The sequence below is a fragment of the Phascolarctos cinereus genome, unplaced genomic scaffold (assembly GCF_003287225.1).
Source record: "Phascolarctos cinereus isolate Bilbo 61053 unplaced genomic scaffold, phaCin_HiC Scaffold_7;HRSCAF=346, whole genome shotgun sequence".
NCBI classification, from domain to species: Eukaryota; Metazoa; Chordata; class Mammalia; order Diprotodontia; family Phascolarctidae; genus Phascolarctos; species Phascolarctos cinereus.
In genome coordinates, this window is record NW_027556180.1 from 180,655,378 (window position 1) to 180,675,808 (window position 20,431).

A 20,431-nucleotide genomic window follows, 5' to 3' on the forward strand; every position below is an offset into this window, starting at 1 on the left:
CCCTCCGGAGGCTAGTTGTGTTCTAGTCCATCCCTTCCAATTCCCCATCCCGTTGAAAACACAGAATAGGATAGGGTAAGGGGGAATCTACCCCAAATCCCTAGATAGAGCAAGTCTGAAACGTAGCTTCTCCCTGATTCAGCAAACATTGGGAAAAGACTTCAACTACAGGAATGATCCATAGAACTGATTCACAGTAGAATGGCCCTCAGTGATTTAATGAGAACCCTGAGCTCACCTTAGACCTACACGGTGAGACTTCAAATTCTTAAACTAAACCAGCCACTCCTAAATTAAGAACTGCTTGGATCCTGGGAATTCCTTTTTCCTTGAAGATAATATGGGGCTAAGCTAGACCTCCAGGTCCTGGAGCTATAAAGAATAGACCATTCTCTGGCCATCCTCACTGTGAACTTTTACTTATTAGTTTGGCTCAAAATTGAACCACCTTCCACATATGGAAAGAAATCAAGAGATATTACTATGACTGCAATGACAGCTACTACTAGCATTTATATAGTGCTTCAAGGTTTAAAAAGTGCTTTAAAAATATTTTCTCATTTTATTCTCTGCAAAATTAGCAGACTGTCATCTGACCAGAGAATACTTACCTAGCAGAGAGTCGACATTTAATTCATTGATTAACAATTGATTTTGTTGGTGCAGGGAACTTTCAATGAGGATTTTTTTTCTATTAATGTAGGTTAGCATTTCCCCTTCAACTTACAGCCTTAAAGGGTTTCTTGGAGAGAATTAATATGACTTACTTACAGGAGAATATAGTTGAGGGAGGATTTGAACCCATGTCTTCCTGACCCTGAGGCCAACTCTCACCTCTCTGAGGCCATGCTGACTCTCATGTGGTAGGTGCCAATACATATTTACTGACTGATTTATTAATTATAGACATAGAGTTAACACTGGAGCTGTGATTTCATTGGTATAAGGAATTCACTGGGGAAGAAACTCCCTCTGCCAATGCAGGTCGGCCCCTTCTCTGCAACTTTTAGCCTTAAAGGCACTGAAAACTTAAGTGACTTGTCCAGGGTCACAGAGCCAGGATGTGTTAGAGTGGTGCTTGGAACTAAGGCCTTCCTGGTTCTAAGGTTATCTCTCTACCCTTATGGCCATCGCATGGTAAAAAAAAAAAATTATTCTTTCAGTAGGTATAGACTCCTTCATAGACACACACCCCTTAATGGGCTATTTTTGTGAAAGAGAAGGCAGCAAACATTAATACTCTTCATTTAAGCATTTATCCTGATATAATTGGAAAAAGAATAGGACTAGAAAACTGAAGAACAGAATTCTAGACCCAGCTCTGCCACTAAAGAGTTGTGAGATCTTGGTCAAGTCATTTAAACTTTTTTGGCCCCAGTTTCTTCATCTGTGAGGTGAGAAAGGTAGACCGGAGCATCTCTCAGATTCTGTCCAGAACTAGGAACTTAGGCACAAAGAGCCAAGGGGCAAACACTGAATCAGCCTGAAGTTGATCCCGAGGAAGACGAGAAGAATCAACGATGAGAAAAGTCAGGAATTTTCTGAACTATCCTTAGGCTAACCAAAAGAACAATTTCTTAGTCTTTCTTTTTGTGGGGCCATGGATATAAGCATGAGGAAGACCTGATAGTTCCATACAGGGAGAATAGGTCTCTCAGGCTAGGGTAGCCTGACCCCTAGAGTAAGATACTGGATCTGTCTTTTCTTTTATGTTGCGCAGTTCATCTTTCTGGCAAAACAAACAAACCAAAAAAAAAAAGAAAACCAAAACAAGACAAAAAGACAAGCCCAAAACAACCCACCACACATTTCTAGATGTGGGCACTTCCCCTTTCCTCTGTAGAACCCACTTTCTTAACATAAGAGGAATGAAAGGGTTTAGCTGAGGTTAGATGAAGAGGAAGTAAGCCAATCAAATGCAATGATTGACAAGCTCCTGTCACAAGAGCCCAGAAGGACTGGTACACACCCTTTGTCGAACTTGGTACATGTTGTGTGTCAGAATGTCCCTCATGGATTCCACATCCTCAGGGGAAAGCCTTTTGGTTCCTTGAATTCTCTGTGCCCTGTATGTTTCAGGGGAGGAAAGGCAGGCATTATTCTGCTAAGCAACAACAACAGCTGGAAAAATGGTTCACTGCTTTACCAAGATGGGTATCTCCAAAAAAGTCATGTAGGAAAAACCACTGAAATAACCTAGATTTATATGGTATTAAAACAATACTGGCATTCTCCCAAGCTTAAAGTTGACCACTTAAGAAGGAGTCAGATTTAATTCAGTTCAATTTATCTTGATGGCTTGAGGGAGTATTACAGTAACTCCTGAGTTATCTGCTCTCATGCCTAGTAAGATGTGTCTGATGGTACACAAGCAAAAGATAATCTGGAACAAAACTTAAATGAAATGAAAACTAGTCATGAAAAAGCCAACACGTCTAGTGCAACTTAACTGAACGACAATGTATGTTAGTAAAAATAACAGCATAACAGTTAACCGAGGTTTTAGCAAAGCTGTTACTCTAACATGTATTTCTTGTCCAAAAGGGAATTAGATCTGTCTTAAGTAAGATGTGAATACTATCTGAAATTCAATGCATCTGGAACAATCTGACTCAAGATCCATCAGTAGGAAAGATTTCTGTATTACTTTCTTTGCTTCTTTTCATTTATACCCCAAACACAATAGTTACTCTGTTTTTAATCACATCTACATACAAATTTACTTCCAAATTAATTTTGGTTTGACCTGCAGTTCTATAGGTGTAGGGAACTGTTAGAGTTAGAGTTCCTTCACCAATGCACATCGGCAACTATTCAACAGCCTATAGTCTTCGAGACTTCCTAGGATCTTACGAGATGAAGTGACTTGCCCATGGCCAGTAGATGACAGTCAGGACTCGAACCCAAATCTTCCTGATTCAAAGGCCACCTTTTTTTCCCCCTATACTACTTTATCTACTCACCACTAATTTTACTATTTGGAGTATTCATTTCTCATATGGGTATTCTATAAAATAGTGTGTGTGACATTTTATTTTTAAGTACAGTTAGTTTCTATGTGATCAGGGAACAGAATTTTGATCCCTGATTCACAGGGGAGATTTCTTGCTCCACTTTCAGACAAAGAACTCAGTGGGGGTCCTACAGAAAGAATGGCTGCTGCACACACACACACACACAAGAGAATGCTAGTGCCTAAAGGATACACAATATGGTTTGGGGTGGGATGGAGGTAGGGGTGAAAGACATTTTGCTCAGTATCTATTAAAAAGGTCACACTAGTGAGCACCCATGCAGAACAAATAAAAAACTGGTGGTATACATGGTGCTGGCACTATTTTTTCCCATATCACACTATCTCCCAGCTCTAATGGAAAAATTACACTAGCACCATATGATCTGTTTCTAACTTTTGGAATTTTGTCAGAAAGGGAAGTTTTTGGGGAAAGGGAAACGGTTATTCTATACTGATAGTGGTTAGATGTATAATCAGTTCTAAGGAAGTTCCCCCTGAAATTGCTTATTGATTTCATTTATATAAAATGGTTCAACTACTGAGGGTTTAAAAGATATAATGTCTTAACATTTCAGACAGTTAAAATATATTTTTCATGTCTTTTCAATCTTAACAATAATATTAAACAAAAAGAAAAAAAAACCCTTGTCACTGCAATCCTTACTACTTCTGAGATTTAGGGTCCTGAGTAAACGCTTTAAGTACCCAGCACTAATATACACATCAAATCCTTGCCCAAAGAAAGATTCATGTAACAAAAATTGAACTAAGTGACTTCCTCATTTTTACTTCTATCATATGATAATTTTAAAACTATGGTTAGAAGTCCTACCAATATTGTTACAAACAATACAGAAAAAACCACATCCACCAATCACTAACCCTTTGAGTTCAAAGGAGCCTCTTAGCCCCCTCAGCTTCCTCGTTTGAAAATGGGAATGAGAATACTTATCCTGTTTATCTTACAGTGTTGTCAGGATCAAATCAGATAATAGCATCTCATATTTATATCACACTTGGAGGTTTGCAAAGCACTTGATATGCATCTCATTTGATGCATATGAAAGTGCATTGAAAACTATAGCACACTATAGAAACACAAGGAATTATTGTTGCTGTTATTCTCTGGTATCTTTAGGCATCGAACTCTTACTGAGTATTGGAAACTAGAACACCAAACAAATTCTTGGGGGAAAATACCACTCTGAACAAAACTCAGGGGAAGAGTGGTGTATGCAAGTTAGTATTTGGCATTATAAGTCCATAGAGTGTTACCATTTAAGTAGTGGCTTCAGTCCACAAGCTTCTTTCCTAACATTGTATAAAGGTTTGTTTGTTCAGAGGTCAGCTGCCTTGATCTCAACAGAGGAATTCCTTTTCGCTAGGCTTCTTAGGAGTTTCCATAAGATCAAACAGTTGCCATCTAAATACAGAAACTGTCATCATAGGGTAATTTCTACTTATTCTTTTTTTCTATTATATCTAATTTTTTTTGAAAGTCCCGCAGGTCTATTGGTTCAGAAAAGGAAGTGAAAAAAAGTAAAAAGAAAAAGAAAATCTTTACCTGAGAAGACTCTTGCTGACCCTGAATCATTACCTAAGGGGGTTGTTAATAGAAATAACTGACTTCACCAGATAGGTCTTTTGAACACAAAGGAAGTTTATATTTTGCCTTGAGGAAAGAAAGTCAGAGGACAGAGGATTGAGAACTATGCCTTTAAATTGTCAAGCTCCAAAATATTTTTAACCACGTGCCAGGCTGATTTTTCATTGAGATAAGTGCTACTCACACACCCAAAACAAGTTCTGAAGGAGTAATAAAGGAAAGCCAAGGAAATTCCTCACTTTCTAACTCAAACACACTTCCATTAAGCATTTCCAAAATTATGATTAAAAGCCCTATAAGTGCTGGCAGTAGCAGTTCAGACTAATCCACACACATGTTTACACATAAAGGGATGATGTCTTCCACAGCACAGCTTAATTCTTGTTCCAGGCTATGGAAGATTGATCTTCACTAAAACTTTATTTCTCTATTTCCTGGTGCTTGGTCATGGTGTGGGGGTGACCCGGTTCCTTAAAGTTCACGGTAGAGTAAAGCCTAACTTTTAGTGGGCCCTTCCAAGATGGAAGGGTTTTGACAGCAGGCCCAATGACAAATTATATATCCGTCATCCAAGGACTGGCTTAAGTTTGGAGTGGTTCATCACCAGCAGTTTAGCCTTCAGTTCATCATCAGGTAATGTGCACAGTGGAGAGAGAGCTGTCCTCAGAATTAGGAAGTCCTGGGTTCAAATCTTGCCTCTGACGCAAACTTACTGTAAGACTGGGCGAAGTCACAATGTCTCAGTGCTCAGGACAATTCTTTAATGAGACTATAAACTGCAGAGCAGGGGCTGATCTACATTGGTAGAGGGAGTTTCCTTCCTGAAGTTCCTTATACCAGTGAAATCACAGATCCAGTCCAAAAACAAACAAAAGAAAAAACAAACAAAAAACCCCAAACTCATCAAAACACTGGAACTATTCATACTGCTGAAATGATAGATATTTCAAAATAATAATAATTTTTAAAACCCTCATAGGACCGTTGACTGGATTTTAAAGCTAGAAAGGACCTTTATTAGTTTTAGCTACTTTAGCCCCCTCATTTTACAAATGAGTAACCCTAGGTTTCCAAGAGATAAAGGAATTTGTATAAAGTCACCCAAGAAACAAGTGGTGCATAATATATTTAAAATCAGATCTTCTGAATCCAAATTTAGTCCTATCTCCATTACACAAAACATGCAAAAAAGGCATTGGTGATATCATTTTATCTAAAGAAAAGGGAGTTATCCAGGAGTTAACAAATGTAGACTTCAGTGCCATTTCTTTTGATTTTCATTGCTAATTCTTCTCTCAAGTGGCTTTCTTAATCTAATGGCGATCTTTAGCTTCCAAAGAAGCTTTGATGAGGAGGGATGTTTTTAATCCTACCCTTCCAGCTTCATCTGCCACTACTTTTCACCACTCTATGCACCAGCCTAACCAAACTACTTTCTATGGCCTGCAGTGGACCTGTGCTTTCTCATCTCTGCACATTGGCCCATACTGTTCCCCATTCCTGGAATGCCTTCACCTTCTATCTTCTCCATCTTTGATCACTGAAATCCAATTCATCTTTCCAGACACCCTGCAAAGGGAACACCTCCTAAAAATTCTTTCCTGATCTTTTTTTTTTAGACTTTTAGGTTAGAAATTATCTTTTCTTACCTGGAAACATCATACCATTTTATCCCTATTTCCTTTATGCACTTTTTATGCTCTATTTTACACTCTAGTTACTTATGTATGTCATATTATCACTACTAAATTATCAGCTTCAAATGGGGACTGAGATACATGCTTTATTTCTCTTCCCAGGGAGGACCTAGAAGAGCACTCTGTACAAAGCAGGTAGTTAATAAAGAATGTTGAATTAAATGAGCCCATAAATAATTGTTATATCAACCTAAGTAATCTCTGAGTCCATAAGCTAGTAAATAAATCAAGTACCTTTTGGAGTTTCATTACCTCTTAGAGGAATTGATGCAGTAATTTATTAATTGGTAGGATAATGGCCCAAAATAAAAGTTAATGTCACTTTTCAAATCTTTCTAGCTCACTCTTAGTGAGTCACATACATGGAGAAAATCAGATTTAAGAAGTCTCATGGGAAAAGGTCTTTCTTTCATGAGGAATTGGGGTGGGCAAGAAAAGCTTACATTGATTTGCTTCACATTCCCATATTCCTTTTTTATAGACATTCCAGTCTTCCCTTATGATACAATGGAAAATAATGCTAGATTTAGAATCAGAGAGTCTGGATCCAAACCTACCTCTGATACTTAGTATCTGTATAACCTTGGGCAAATCAGTTAGACTCAGTGGGGAGAAGAGGACAACCCCTTTTCCCCATCTGCGAGTGTTACAGTGTTACGCTAGATGGCTTCTGAAGTCCCCTTGAGTCCTAAATTTGTTATCTTGTGGTTTTTAATTTCCCCTTACCACATTTCCTCAATAATTTATACTCACCAGAAATACTGCACATGTCCCCAAACCTCCCTATAGACTCCTACAGAATTTGCCTTTAAACACAATTCTAAATGTACTTGGAACCACATGACTTTCCATATATGACCCACCAAGCATTCTATTTTTCCCACTTCCTCATCGTTTTACCCCTCCAACCCCACAAGGGGGCTCCATTCATTCCATTTCATAATACCTTGGTCAGCACATATGAAAGAGGGTCAATGGGATGCAATAGAGGCGAAGAAGAAATGAGCTCAAACTACAGGAGCAGTCACTGACCAAGAGTACTTAGCCTAAGACAAGGCTTGAGGGGCTTTCAGAGAAAACATATTGATAGGCGGGGGAACAAAGATAATTGTGTAAAATCTAGGCTGTCGTTTTACCAAGATGTCATGGATCTTTGCATGGGCTAACATCTGCTTAACAGGGTTTTGCAGAAACAAGATAAAAGATGAAATGAACTGGGGAATTTCTAAATGGAAAAGCCAATATTAACACATGGGAAGTTTGTTCCTCATGCTTCCATCTAATGACTCAAGAGGTGGGATGACATAATGGATAACTATCAACTTTGGAATCAAGAAGACCTGGATTCAACTTGAGCCTCAAATACTTATTAGTTGTGGCACCCTCAGGCATGTAACTTAACCTCTCTGTGCTGGTTTCCTCATTTGTAACACAAAGGGGCAGGCTTTGGTCTCTAAGGTCCCTTCCAGCTCCAAAGCTATGAAATTGTCATTATTATTATTATTATTATTATTATTATTATTATTATTATTGACAAAGTATTATCTTTAATTGAAATTCGATGATTCAGTCACCATTGAATTCTGGCACACAGTTCCTAAGTTGAGAAATAGATTTACTTACTGGAGGGGAATCATAAAGGCTGTGGTACTTAGAATCCCAGTCTCCACCATCTCAATAGCCTGTTTCATTTCCAGCTTCTTATACAATGAAACAATGCTCGATTTGGGCTGGTTCTCTCGTATCAAAATTTTCCGTAAGTATTTGTGGTCAAACTTCTTAAACCTGAAAATGAAAAACAACTTTTCAGAAGCCAGTGATGTGTGTGTGTGTGTGTGTGTGTGTGTGTGTGTGTTTAAGAAAGAGAGAGAGAGAGAGAGAGCATTATCAGCATCACTTATCCCTACTTTTTAAAACACTGAGAAAAGACGTGGAATCATAGCTGTCTTAGCCTTTTAACAACAATCCTTTCCCATTCCCCAAAATGGTGTGTTTTTAAATGAAGAAAAGAAAGAAGGAAATGATGGCCCACTGGCCTGCATATATTGGAAATCAACTAGACAAAGGGAAGGGACAAGCTGCAATCAGGGCAAAAAGTGGGAGTGAGTGGGGAATGGGGGAGGTACAGCATAGCTCAGCTCCAATTGTAAGAAAAGAAATGAGGGTGGGTTGAAGCTTTTGAACAAATGTTCTATTCTAATAGTACATAACAGCAGCAGCTGCACTTACAGTAATACTGGCCTATTCAGCCAGACACCAATAAGTTTAAATGGCCCGGTAGTTACAGTAGTTTTGCCCCATTATGTTGCAGATAATTTTGAATCCTGCCAATTAAGAAAACAAAACAAAACAAAACAAAAATTCCAAAAACATGTGTCCTGACAGTCTAAATGACAGAGAGATTGAATAGGCTGCACACTGATTTGGTGCTGATTATTATAGCACCCCTTGCCCATTATAGACTGAACCTCACGTCAAGCATGTGGTCCAGTTTGCACACCGGAATGTTTTAAGTAGTAGCTATCCATCCTTCTGATAATTTTCTATTTGAAGGGCAGCTCATGTGCCTCCTTTCTTTTCCAGAGGAGAGCCCAACTTTATGTGACTATAGGGTTACAGAATTAAAACTATAAGGAACCTCAGATACCATCTGTTATCCCCCACCACCACTGTTTTAACCAACAAGGAAACTGAGCCCCAGAAAGATTAAAATGATTAGTCAAGGTCATACAGGCAATCAGAGACAGAATTTCAACCTAGATCCCCTGATTCCAGAACCACTCTTCCTGAAGATTTCTAATGCAGATGGACCCATTACCCACTGAGGCAGCTCATTCTATCTCTTCAGAGTCTAATCATTAGGACGTTTTTTCTTGATATCAAGCTTAAACATCCCTTTTTGCAGTAACTACCCTTAGCTCCTATGTCCACTCTCTGGGACCAAACAGACCAGATTAATCACCCTAAATTGGTAACCTACAAAAAAGATTTTCATCCAGAAATCCCTAGGAGGCCTACCACAATCAACCCCAAAATATTACCCACCAAAAAGTTTAGAGTTTGCCTAGCATGTGCCACCACCACACCATAGTTATTCAAAGCTAAATTTGTGGTCTCCCTCTTGGCATCCCAGGAGGGAGGAAGGTCACAGGAAAGGCCTGAAAAGTTGACAAAGTGATTCACTTTATTCATTTGAGCCTACATTTTGCTACAACCACCACTAAATGGCTACTTTTTAAAACTCCATAACTCTAAGTTTCTTCCTGTTCTCTAGGAAATAGTGTTCTGAAATGAGTATATTCAAATAAGGAGATCTGAAAACGGGATAGTGTGGAGTAGAGGGAATTTGAAATTATGCACCTCAAAATTTATTTAGTCCAGCATTCTAGCCAATACAAAAATCTCTTCTACTGTCCCTGGCAGATGGGCAACTTGCTTCTGGTGTGTCACAGAGCAACTGGTTGCATTGTTGGGACTTTCAATCAAAACTTCCTTATGTTTTCCTTTTCCCTTTCATTTTTTGGAAGGAGTCTGGATCCCTTATTTCCCCAGAGAACCTGAACAGCAAAAACTCCTTCCATTATGAACGTGCAACAACTTTATAACTTTTAGAGGGTGACCAGGGACATTGAAAGTTAAGTGACTGGCCCATAGTCACAGAGGTAGTTCTTGAAAACTGGTCTACCCAACTCTAAATACTTATCCATCTACTATACTATGTTTCCTATTTTCCCCCTCCTAGTTATGTTAAGTTAAAATCTGTTGGGATGTGGGGAGAAGGTGGTTTCCAACTCCTCTCTACCAGTTCATCCCACTAATCCCCTAGGAACATTTGCAGTTGACCAACAAGACACGATTAATGGACTGGACCACGTGAATTTCCTTGGGAGTACAAATGACCCAGAACTAGAATTCATGAGAAATTTCAGGAAATTTCTACTGCTTTACAATCTTATAAACTTTATCAAAGACAAGGTCTCTAAGTCAAGCATGTGCCCTTTAACACCAATCGTAATGAAATAGACAAACATTCCTGAAAGGAAGATAAAATGAGATCACAAAGCAGGCAGGACCTCTTCTACACCCTTAACTGATATGAGGGCATGTGGGCTAACAGCTCAAAACATAACAGTAAAGAAAATAGAAGCAGCCAGGAAAAACTGAGTGAGCCAAGGATGGAAGTCATAGAGGTGTGTGGTAAGACTCTCTGTATCTGTCCCCTAAAATGACCACCACAGAGCACATTCAGAGCTAATAATATTGAAGAGATTCTGCTCCCTTGGTTAAAGTCGATGTAGAAGAGAAAGAGGAAGAAGGAGAAAATAAGAGAGAAGAGGAAAAAGAGTGAGGAACAAAACCCTCTATTTTCAAAGAGAAAAAGAAGAAAGTAGAGTGTTAAAGTCATCTGTCTTGACCCCGGAGAGAAAAAGATTTTAGAGAAGGGTATGTTCTACTTTAGATTTCTTAGAAGGAAGAAGGAAAGCCTGCATGAGTGTGACCTACATTCTTCCCACTATCTTCTAGTCTAGTCAGAGGCATATGACAACGAGAGACACTTGTCTCCTTGTCCCAGGACTCCCAGGAAAATGTATAGTATTATCCAGTTGTTTTCCTTAGTTTTCCCCTCAGTACCCATTTGGGCCTGTACTTTCCAATTTCAAATCAGGACAAAATTGATTAGACAATGCGATCAATCAGTCAATCAATCAACCCACAAGTATTTATCAAGCACCTACTATGCAAACCATTGTGCTAATGACTAATACAAAGACAAAAATGAAAATAACCCATGCTTTTAAAGAAGCTTACATTTTAACAAAGGAGATGTGTACATATAATATATATATATATATATGTGTGTATATATATATATATATACATATATATATATATATATATATAAAACTATATAAGACATATACAAGTTAAGAGAGGAAGAAGCATGGTGTAGTGAATAGAGGGCTTGCTTCAAAGCCCAAAAGACCTGTTGTTGTTTGTTTGTTTGTTTTTTGTCAAGTGTTAAACATTTGAATTATACTGATGTATATACATTGTGCTCCAGAAGAAAAATCAATTGGTGGACAAATTGTATATAGGAAACATAGTACAATAGAAAGGAGAAAAAAATCCCCAGTTTTTCCACATAGGGATGATAACTAATATAAACAGTATTTGGAATTGGTATGAAAGGATATGGGTTCAAAATCCACCAAAATCCACTCTGGTAGCCGTTTGATGGGGTAAATAATTTCGTCTCTCTGTGCCTTAATTTTCTCACTGCTAATATGATAGTGTTGAATGAGATGGCTTTTAAGGTTCTTTCTAGCTCTAAACCTATCAACTAGAAATAAAAATGTAAACTAAAGTGTGGGTTTTGATGTGTCCTCCCCTTAGTGTGACTCAATCAATAACATCTGATTCTGTTCTATTCCAATAGGAATGGGTCTCAGAAGTGTAGAGACAGTCTGATCTCAGGGCCAGGAAAAATGGGCTTTATGTCCTGTGTGTGATGCATACTGGCTCTGTGACCTAGTCTAGGCAATTTTTTATGATGTTAAGTTGCAGAGAAGGTGCTGACCAATGTAGGTGAAGGGAGTTTCCTTATTTGGGAGTCCCCTGTAGTAATAAAATCATAGCTCCAATCTCTATCTCTATACAGTTCAAATACAGGACAACCTTGGAGGAAAAGGTACTAGCCACTAAAGGGATCAAGAAAAGTTTCATTTACAAAGTGGCACTCAAGTTAATTTTTTGCGGGGGGGGGACAAGGTAATCAGGGTTAAGTGTCTTGCCCAGGGTCACACAACTAGTGTCAAGTGTCTGAAGTCGAATTTGAACTCAAGTCCTCCTGACTCCAAGGCTGCTCTATCCACTACCTCACCTACCTGCCCCTCAAGTTAAATCTTTAAACACAACAGAGATTCCAGAAGGCAGAAGGACAGAAAAAGAGCATTCCAGGCATGGGGGACAGAGTGCAAAGATCTGAAAGGGGGAAACAGAGTGTCACGTGCGAGTCATAGAAAGGCCAATGTGGCTCAACTGCAGAGGCTGGAAAAAAACACACCGCTAGATCTGGATTAGTTTGTGAATAAAATTAGTTACATAATTCAAATTCTAGCTACATATTTCCACTGAATTGCTACATTCTGTGTACTTTGAACCATGTGAACTGGAAAGCTAGGAATGGACTAGGTTGTGAAGGGCATTAAACGTCAAACGGAAGAGTTTATATTAGATCCCAGACACAATGGAGAGCCACTGGAATTTATTGAGTTGGGGGGGTCACATGATCAAATCTGCACTTTAGAAAAATCAATTTGGCAATTGTGTAGAGGAAGGACTGCAAAGGCTAGGAAGTTGAAATCAGATCAAATAGAAAGCTAATGCAATAGTCCCAGCAAGCAGCGATGAGGATCTAAACTGGGATGGCACCTGTGTGAGTGCAGAGAAGATGGCATGTGCCAGAGATGTTATGTGGAGATAGAAGCAACAACAATTGGCCACTGGTTGAATATGTGAGATGAATGGGGAGGTGATATCAAGGATGATATCAGGGTTTTAAACCTGCCTGAATGGAAGGATAGTGATCTCCTTAACAATAACAGGGAAGTTCAGGAGAGGGATGTGTTCCTTAGGAAAGTTACTAATTAATTACTACATCAGTATCATTCAGCCTCCCAAACATGCCTGATTTCCTTGCTATTTTATGTCCTGGGAGATCACATATATTGGCATAACACATTCTTAGGAATATTATAAATTTGCTTTGGACATATTGAGCTTGGGATATGCAGTTTGAAGTTTCTGATTGATGATCCAGGACTGAAGTTCAAAGAGAATGACTAGGGTTGGATATACAGAATTGGGAGGTCATCTGCATAGAGAGGACTATGTGATTTTTGGCTGGGGCAAGGGGCGGGGAGTATATAGAGACTAGAGGAAATTTGGGAAGATCCTGGCCTAGCTTTGAACTAAGAACTTAGCTCCTCAATTCTCTTAACCTATAAAGAGCCCTCTTGACTTGGATCTGTTGTTCTAATGAAAGCTTGTACAGGTACCTGAAAAATAAGCAGCAGATTAAGGAGATCTGGTATATCTCTATGTTTAGGGCCTGGAACAGATAATTTTACAGATTTCTAAAGGATATCATCTTCCTGTGACTTTCATGCAGTGGTCTTACTTCTGCCCATTGGAATGGGGCTCCTTGAGGGCAGAGACTTTATACCCACAGTGCTTAAAACAGTGTGTGGAACATGGTAAGTGCCCATTGTTTTTCGACTGGATTATTGACTAACCGGTGCAACACAGTCCGTCTTCTATCCATCAACTTTTCAAACATTTGAAAAATGGCCATCATATATCCCTATAGTCTTTTCCTGGTGAAAAATTCATAGTCTCTTTGACCATTTCCTACACAAGATAATTTTTTGGATTTCTTGCTTACTTCCCCCAGATACCCTTTATTTTTAAGTCTCCATGTCTTTCTAACTTAATCTCTTCATTAGGATGTTTTCTTTCCCAGGTATCATCTGCCCACAAAATGCCCAGGTTCCTTACTTGTCTCTCACTTGGTAGTGGCTCCACTGTCCACACACATCTTCAATTCCAGCCTTCAAATGGTCCATCAGCTATCAAAATTGAACATAAGGACATGATAGTCTGTGAGATGTTAATTCTGACAAATACCCAAACAAAGGTCATGCATACAGAAAATTAGGTGTCTGGCAGAATGGGCCTTTAATATCCTGAAACTCTCAGCATGCTCACCTATCTTTCTAAATACTTTATCTCCATAATACCTGACATTGTCTTATTGCTTAGTTTCATGGATTCGGAGATTATACATTAATTTTTTGATAATCAGAATTTTTAACAACAAATACAGGCTTTCTGTAAAATGCTTTGTATAATAACCCAGTTGAAATCTCACTGGAAATAGTTAAGAAGTATCCAGTTAGTGAAACCTAACTTATACACATCCTAATAATCAATAGCAACCTCTGATCTCTCTAAAAAGAAAGAACAAAAACCACTATGGTTAGATTTAGCTTGTTTCTTCTACAGTAAGCAGAGTCAGCTATGTGATATAGTGGTTAGTGTTCTGAACAAGGAGTCTGGAAGACCTGATATTAAATCTTGCCTCTGTTACTTGCTAGCTCTACGACTCTAGACAAGTTGCTCAAATGCCCTCACCCTTAATTTTCTAATCTGAAAAATGGGGATGATAATAATCCATACCTTAAGAGGATTGTTATGAGGACCAAATGAGCGAATACATAGAAAGTTCTTTGCAAACCTTAAAGTGCTTAAACATTAGGTATTGTCATAACTACCACAATAGTGCAAATATTATTGTAGACAATATTAAAATTCTGTCCTCCACTGCTTTTGTTCTATCATTAGGCCTGTAATATATAGCATGTTTATCTAAAGCTGTTTAGGGAAAACAAAATGGGAAGTCTGACTTGTGATTTCACTGTAATAGCAAGGAAGGAAATATTTATTAGCAGTAAAAATAAATGACATCTCTGAAATTTTAGTTTTGAAGTGTGCTTGGGCCACTAAGGAGGGAAATGAATTGCCCAGGGTCACAACGAGGCAGAGGCAGAAATTTAAAAACCAGGTGTTTCTGACCTCAAAGCCAGCTCTCTATCCAACATGCTACAGGACCTCTCTTTTAGGAATTTAGCAACAGTGCATTAGTCTGAAGGAAATAACAGATCAGCCTCCAAATGGATTTAAGGCAGGAAACCTCGAAGTGTTAGCTTCTGACCTTTTCACTAAATAAGATTACAGAATGAATTTAGACCTAAACGCTACATCACTTCACTGACTTCTGCCATGAACTAATTGTTCTCTCTCGGAGAAAAAAAAGGACAAAAAAATTTAATATCCTTTGGTTTCTTGTAACAAATAATGCTTCTCAGTTGTACCTCTCTTCCTTCACTAGATATTCTCACATTTCCATCAGTTTCTAAATGTTTGGATTGGGATTTTTTTTTTTTAGTTTCTGCTGCTCTGATCTCTATTTCTCTCTCTCTCTCTCTCTCTCTTCTTCTCTCTCTCTCTCTCTTCTCTCTTCTCTCTTCTCTTTCTCTCTTCTCTCTCTCTCTCTCTCTCTCTCTCTCTCTCTCTCTCTCTCTCTCTCTCTCTCTCTGTTTCTTGCCACAAAAATATTTCCAGTCTTTCACCAAAACCCTACTCCGTTGCTTTATTGTATCTCAGGTTCTCAAAGGCCATCCTGATGCAGCACAAACTATGGCTGGTTTTACCAAGCTTAAAAGGCTTTAAATATGGGCCTGATGATGGAGTGTGTTGTTGTCTGAGGATTAGCCCAGGATGATGGCCAGGGCAGCCTAAGTACATCTAAGTACAGCAATGTTTATCACAGGATGGCCAGATACCAGGTCATAAAATTTTTTGTCCGTAACGACTATGAAACGCTAAGATGAGGCAGCGTCTTACTTTGGTGGAGAGTGTGCCCACATCATTGAAACTACTGACGTCTTAAAGTAAAAGTTTCTAATGATAGAGAAGAACCTTTAAAAAAAAGGCTTTGGTCAAGCTGATTTTCACTTTTGAGCAGGCCAGTATGACTTTCAAACCACTACCACCATCTCTTCTCAGATTCCAGTGGAGGCTGCCCAGAATCTTGTGCTCAAAAGCCATGGAAATAGCAATTCCCTTCAGGCTCTATTTCTGGATCCACCCTCTGCAACCATCATCAAGGGGCAAAACTTTAACGGAGAAAGGACCTACCATTCCTGTTTGCACTGACGCCACCAATGGGTGGCAGCTCATACAGACCAAGAGCAAGAATGTGATGTGACCTGGCAATTGCCAATACAGGTGATATGGTCACCACCTCTCAGCAGCTGTAGCAACTGAAGACCTTTAACAGGAAGTCTTCACCTTAGTAATGTCAAATGGTTCACCATTAGAAACTGATATGATCTTCTTAATGCAAATGACATTTAACAAGATATATTAAAGTTGTCTGCCTTGCTACCCCCTAAAGAGTACTGGTTGTTACCATCTGACTTGTGGCCAAATCCTATGTGTATTGTCTCCCTCTCCTTGAAAGGAGGGACAGTCTTACTTCTTGATCTGTGTCTGTGGCACTTGGTGCTTTGCATATAGTAATTGTTTAATAAATGATTTCTCTTTCATTCAACAAGGCTGAATGGATTTGAAATGAACACTTATTCTGACTAAGAGATCACAAGGTCAATGACTGATCGACCTGAGGCCTGAAGTTCAACTTTCTTAGTCATTCTGGCCCAGTATTTTAATGACAACTGCACGACATATGATAGCCTCCCACTCCTACCACAGGTGGATGAAGTTACTCTGTTGGAGAAGGTTTTGTGGTTTCTACTGAACTCTAATTCTCTTTCTTAGTTAAATAGACAGCTTACACGGGTATGAAGCTCTTCATTGATGGATTCCTTTTTGTTGGTCTTTTTCACATCTAGATATCTGACCAAAGGGCCAATGGTCATTCCCTGGATTGGAAAGAACAGCAATTTTTTTCACTTTATTATTGCTATTTAAAACTCAGAGATGAAAATTAGAAGGTAAATGAGATCATACAATTTAGAATGGAAAAGGACATTCGAGATTATCTAGTCTGATCTCCTTTTACAGACAAAGAAACTGAGGCACAAAGAGATGAAGTGAAAATTTCAAGGTCACATTAGCAATAAGTGGCAGCACGGAACCAAGCCCAAGTCATCTGTAATGCCTTTACTAACCCCCGAACTGTGTTAAATGAAAAAGCCCCAGGGAAGCTCAAAGTGCCTGAATTACCCTGTCAAATTAAGGTCAGCAATAATGAACAAAAACCCTCTTCCCTTTTCCTTTTTTATGAACAAGCTGCCATTCCCCAGCAGTCTTCCAATTCCCTTCTCCCCCACCTTCCCAGCATGAATCAGCACCTGTTGCCAGCTCAAGGCTTCCTGTTTTGTTCTCCCAATACTTGGTTCTGCTCCACACTAAGCACTCTATAAAACCCCATGAGACTTACCGGTTTTGAGATGCCCATTCCATCTGAGGCCCCAGAAGGGTATTCAATTCTACCTGGATCCTAGCAGACCTGACTTGTAACCACCATTCTTCCTGTTTGTCCTTCGTGTTGCAAGTGTATGCCCCCAATAAATCTGGCCTGTTTTTTTTTTCTTGCTGGAATGCTTCATGCTTCTTTGCACCAAACTACTGTTATCCCAAATCTTCCCAAACTTCTATGATGCTTCCTAAAATCAGTGGTATTTCTACTTCACAAAATCTATGGATTTACTTAATACTCTAGTTTTCTTGGGCTAGAACCCCAACTGGAAAAACTGATCCCACATTATAAAATACAAGAAAGACAGAGAAGGACTGAAGAAGTCATTTGAGTTCCATCTTTCCTTTTATAGGTGAGGAAATTAAGACCTCAGAGAAGGAAAGTCTCAGCATTTGAAAACTGTTTAGTAGCAAAACCATAACTAGAATTTGGATCTTCAGTGTCCCTACTGAGCTAATTATCTGGTTATTATTATTTATTATGATACTTTATTATAACCAAGTCTTTTGTTATTATTCAATATCATAATTAATCATTCTTTTGTTATAATTGCATTATTTTACACATTATTAGAATTAATACTAACCACAAAATAATTAACTAGTATACTCAATGGGGATTCAAGAGTCCAAAATTCTACTCTTACTTCTACCATTAACTACTTTTAATAATAATATACAATCTGAGCAAGGTAACTAATTTTTTACCTTTATGTTATTTTATAAAGAGGAATAAAATTTTTAAATTAATTTTTAATTAATTCTATGATGATTAATTCTAAGTGAGACATGAACTAGTGAGGTACTGGCACCTCTCCTTTCTAGTATTAACTGGGATCTTAAAATTAGAGAGGTCAGGTAGAAGCCACTGTAATCTTCTAGTTGTTAGTATTCTCTCCCTTCTCAAGTTATCTTACATTTATATTCTATACAGCTCTCTATGGTTGCAGAGAAGATTCCAACTTGCATTGGCAGAGGGAATTTCTTTACCTGGATATCCCTCATACCAGTGAAATCATAGGCCCAGTTCCTATCCCTATCCATGGTTGTGTCCATGTTGTGTGTCCCCTCTCATTAGAATATAAGCTCCTTATGGGAAGATGCTCTTTTCAGTCCACATGCCTTAGATATAGCACAAGGTTGATAAATTTGTTGAATTTGAATTTGCATATAGTGGGGTTTGCTTAATATAAATTAAAGCTGCAATACCGTTAAAAGTTGACTCAAACCAAGACTTTTCAGGAGAATTTGAAGCTTCTGTTCTTAATCTAGCTTTCCCTTGAGTTATTAAAGCCAAATGCTAAACATTAAGTAGTGCTTTTTAAAACTTATCCCTTACATATTGAAGGGAGGAGAGGAGGAATGTTGGAAATTTGATAAAAGTTATTTTCTTTATTCAAAAGAAACTCACCAACCTGAATGAATACAGTAAAATATATAATAACAAGAGTGGCTGTCACAAACATTTTCTTCCTAGGAAACAGAGACAAGGGCAGCAAAAATGCAAGTGAAAAACTCCCAGCTCCTCTAAGCCCACTGTAGAAGATAATACACTGGTCCTTGACGGTGAAGGGAAAAGTCCGAAACTGGTTACTGACATAGAAGAGAGCAAATACACCTATGAAGGGAAAAGGAAATGTTAGAGAATCCAATCTAATCCAATCCAGTAAACATTTATTAAGGACCTACAAGGTGTCAGGCACTGTGCTGCCCTCAAGGAGCTTACAATCTAAAAGGAGGCAGAGAAAAGATTTATAGCAATATAGGAATCAAGGTCCAATGAATGTGGCTCTAACACTTGGACTTTTCTACACAGACTAATCAAATTTAATGTTTGAATAAGAGAGTGGGCTCTACTTAGTCCAAACAGATAAGTGGGGGCGGGATTGAGGCGGCAGGGATTTGGTCTACAACAAGCTAAGGAAACCAATGTCACTGAACTGTTCTCTTGCATTCAGCTGCTCTAGAACTGAACTAACCATTGTTCAGTATGAATCCTGCCTTTTAGAAGATCCAAAACATTCTATGCCAGAGAGTGTTCCTTGATTCAAATATATTCATCATTTAACAAAAACTTTGTAAGCATCTTCTAGAAGCAGGACATTGTAATAGGCACAGCATACAGACCTCCAAGAAGGTCTAGTAGATAAAGGATAGCTATTAGAGTCAGATATGGATTATCTGACACATACCAACTGGGTAAACATATCCCTTAACTTCTCTGGGCCCCAGACAACTGCTTAAAACTATGAGATGCAGTTGAATTTCCCACAGAAATGAAATCACAGGTTGTGTCTTCCTTCATCTTCCCTCCTCCCACCCCCCAAAAATAAAAGTACATTAAAAATCTAAGTTTCAAATTGGCAGCAAGATGTGGAGCACTTTTTTAAAAAGGCCTTCTTGATGTAATGTAATGTATAATACATAATCAATATGTACTATTTATATGTAAATATATAATAATTAATGTAATAATATGCTCTTAATATATTTATGAGTACTTTAGAAGAGGATCCTATGATCACAGATTTACAATGGGAAGGGACCTCAGAGGTCAACCTCTTCATTTTACAGATGAGGAAACTGAGGCCAGTGAGATCAAGTGATTGTCCAAAGTCTTATAGTCTGCTTCAGAAATAGTTTTTGAAGGTAGACTTTCTGATTGAAGAGCCAAAGCTCCTTTCCCTTTAATAGCCAGCCGGGAAAGTCTTTTAATTTCATGTTTGTTTGGTTTTAGACACAGTATCATACCAAAACTTTGTTATTGCAGGGGAAAAAATACATACTTCTAAACCCATAATTCATGAATATTGCTTTTTTAAAAATTGTCTATTCTGACCACCAAGACAAAAATGTAGCCAGCCAGAATGGATGCCTAGGAGCCATAATCTCACCAAGCAATCAAGATGATAGACCACATGGAAGTCTTTCTTGCAGAGGCAACTGGGATAATCCTAATCAGCAGAAGATGACAGCCCTCTAGAAGTATTTATCAAAAAGACACCTGGGAGATATGTTCCAGGAATGGAGGGTATGTTTTGGCAGAGA

The 20,431-nt window shown here is 38.5% G+C and overlaps 1 protein-coding gene across 1 annotated transcript in view; it reads right to left on the reverse strand.

Annotated features, from left to right (window-relative positions):
- Window positions 1-20,431, reverse strand: part of SLC9A4 (solute carrier family 9 member A4) — an 86,447-nt gene that overhangs the window by 9,147 nt on the left and 56,869 nt on the right. Inside the window, exons 5-9 of the mRNA XM_020987893.2 lie at window positions 18,799-19,001; window positions 16,738-16,824; window positions 13,877-13,947; window positions 7,943-8,104; window positions 1,970-2,066 (exon numbers count right to left, since the gene is read on the reverse strand). Of these exons, the coding sequence (XP_020843552.1) occupies window positions 1,970-2,066; window positions 7,943-8,104; window positions 13,877-13,947; window positions 16,738-16,824; window positions 18,799-19,001 (620 nt within the window). The remainder of the gene's footprint in view (window positions 1-1,969; window positions 2,067-7,942; window positions 8,105-13,876; window positions 13,948-16,737; window positions 16,825-18,798; window positions 19,002-20,431) is intronic.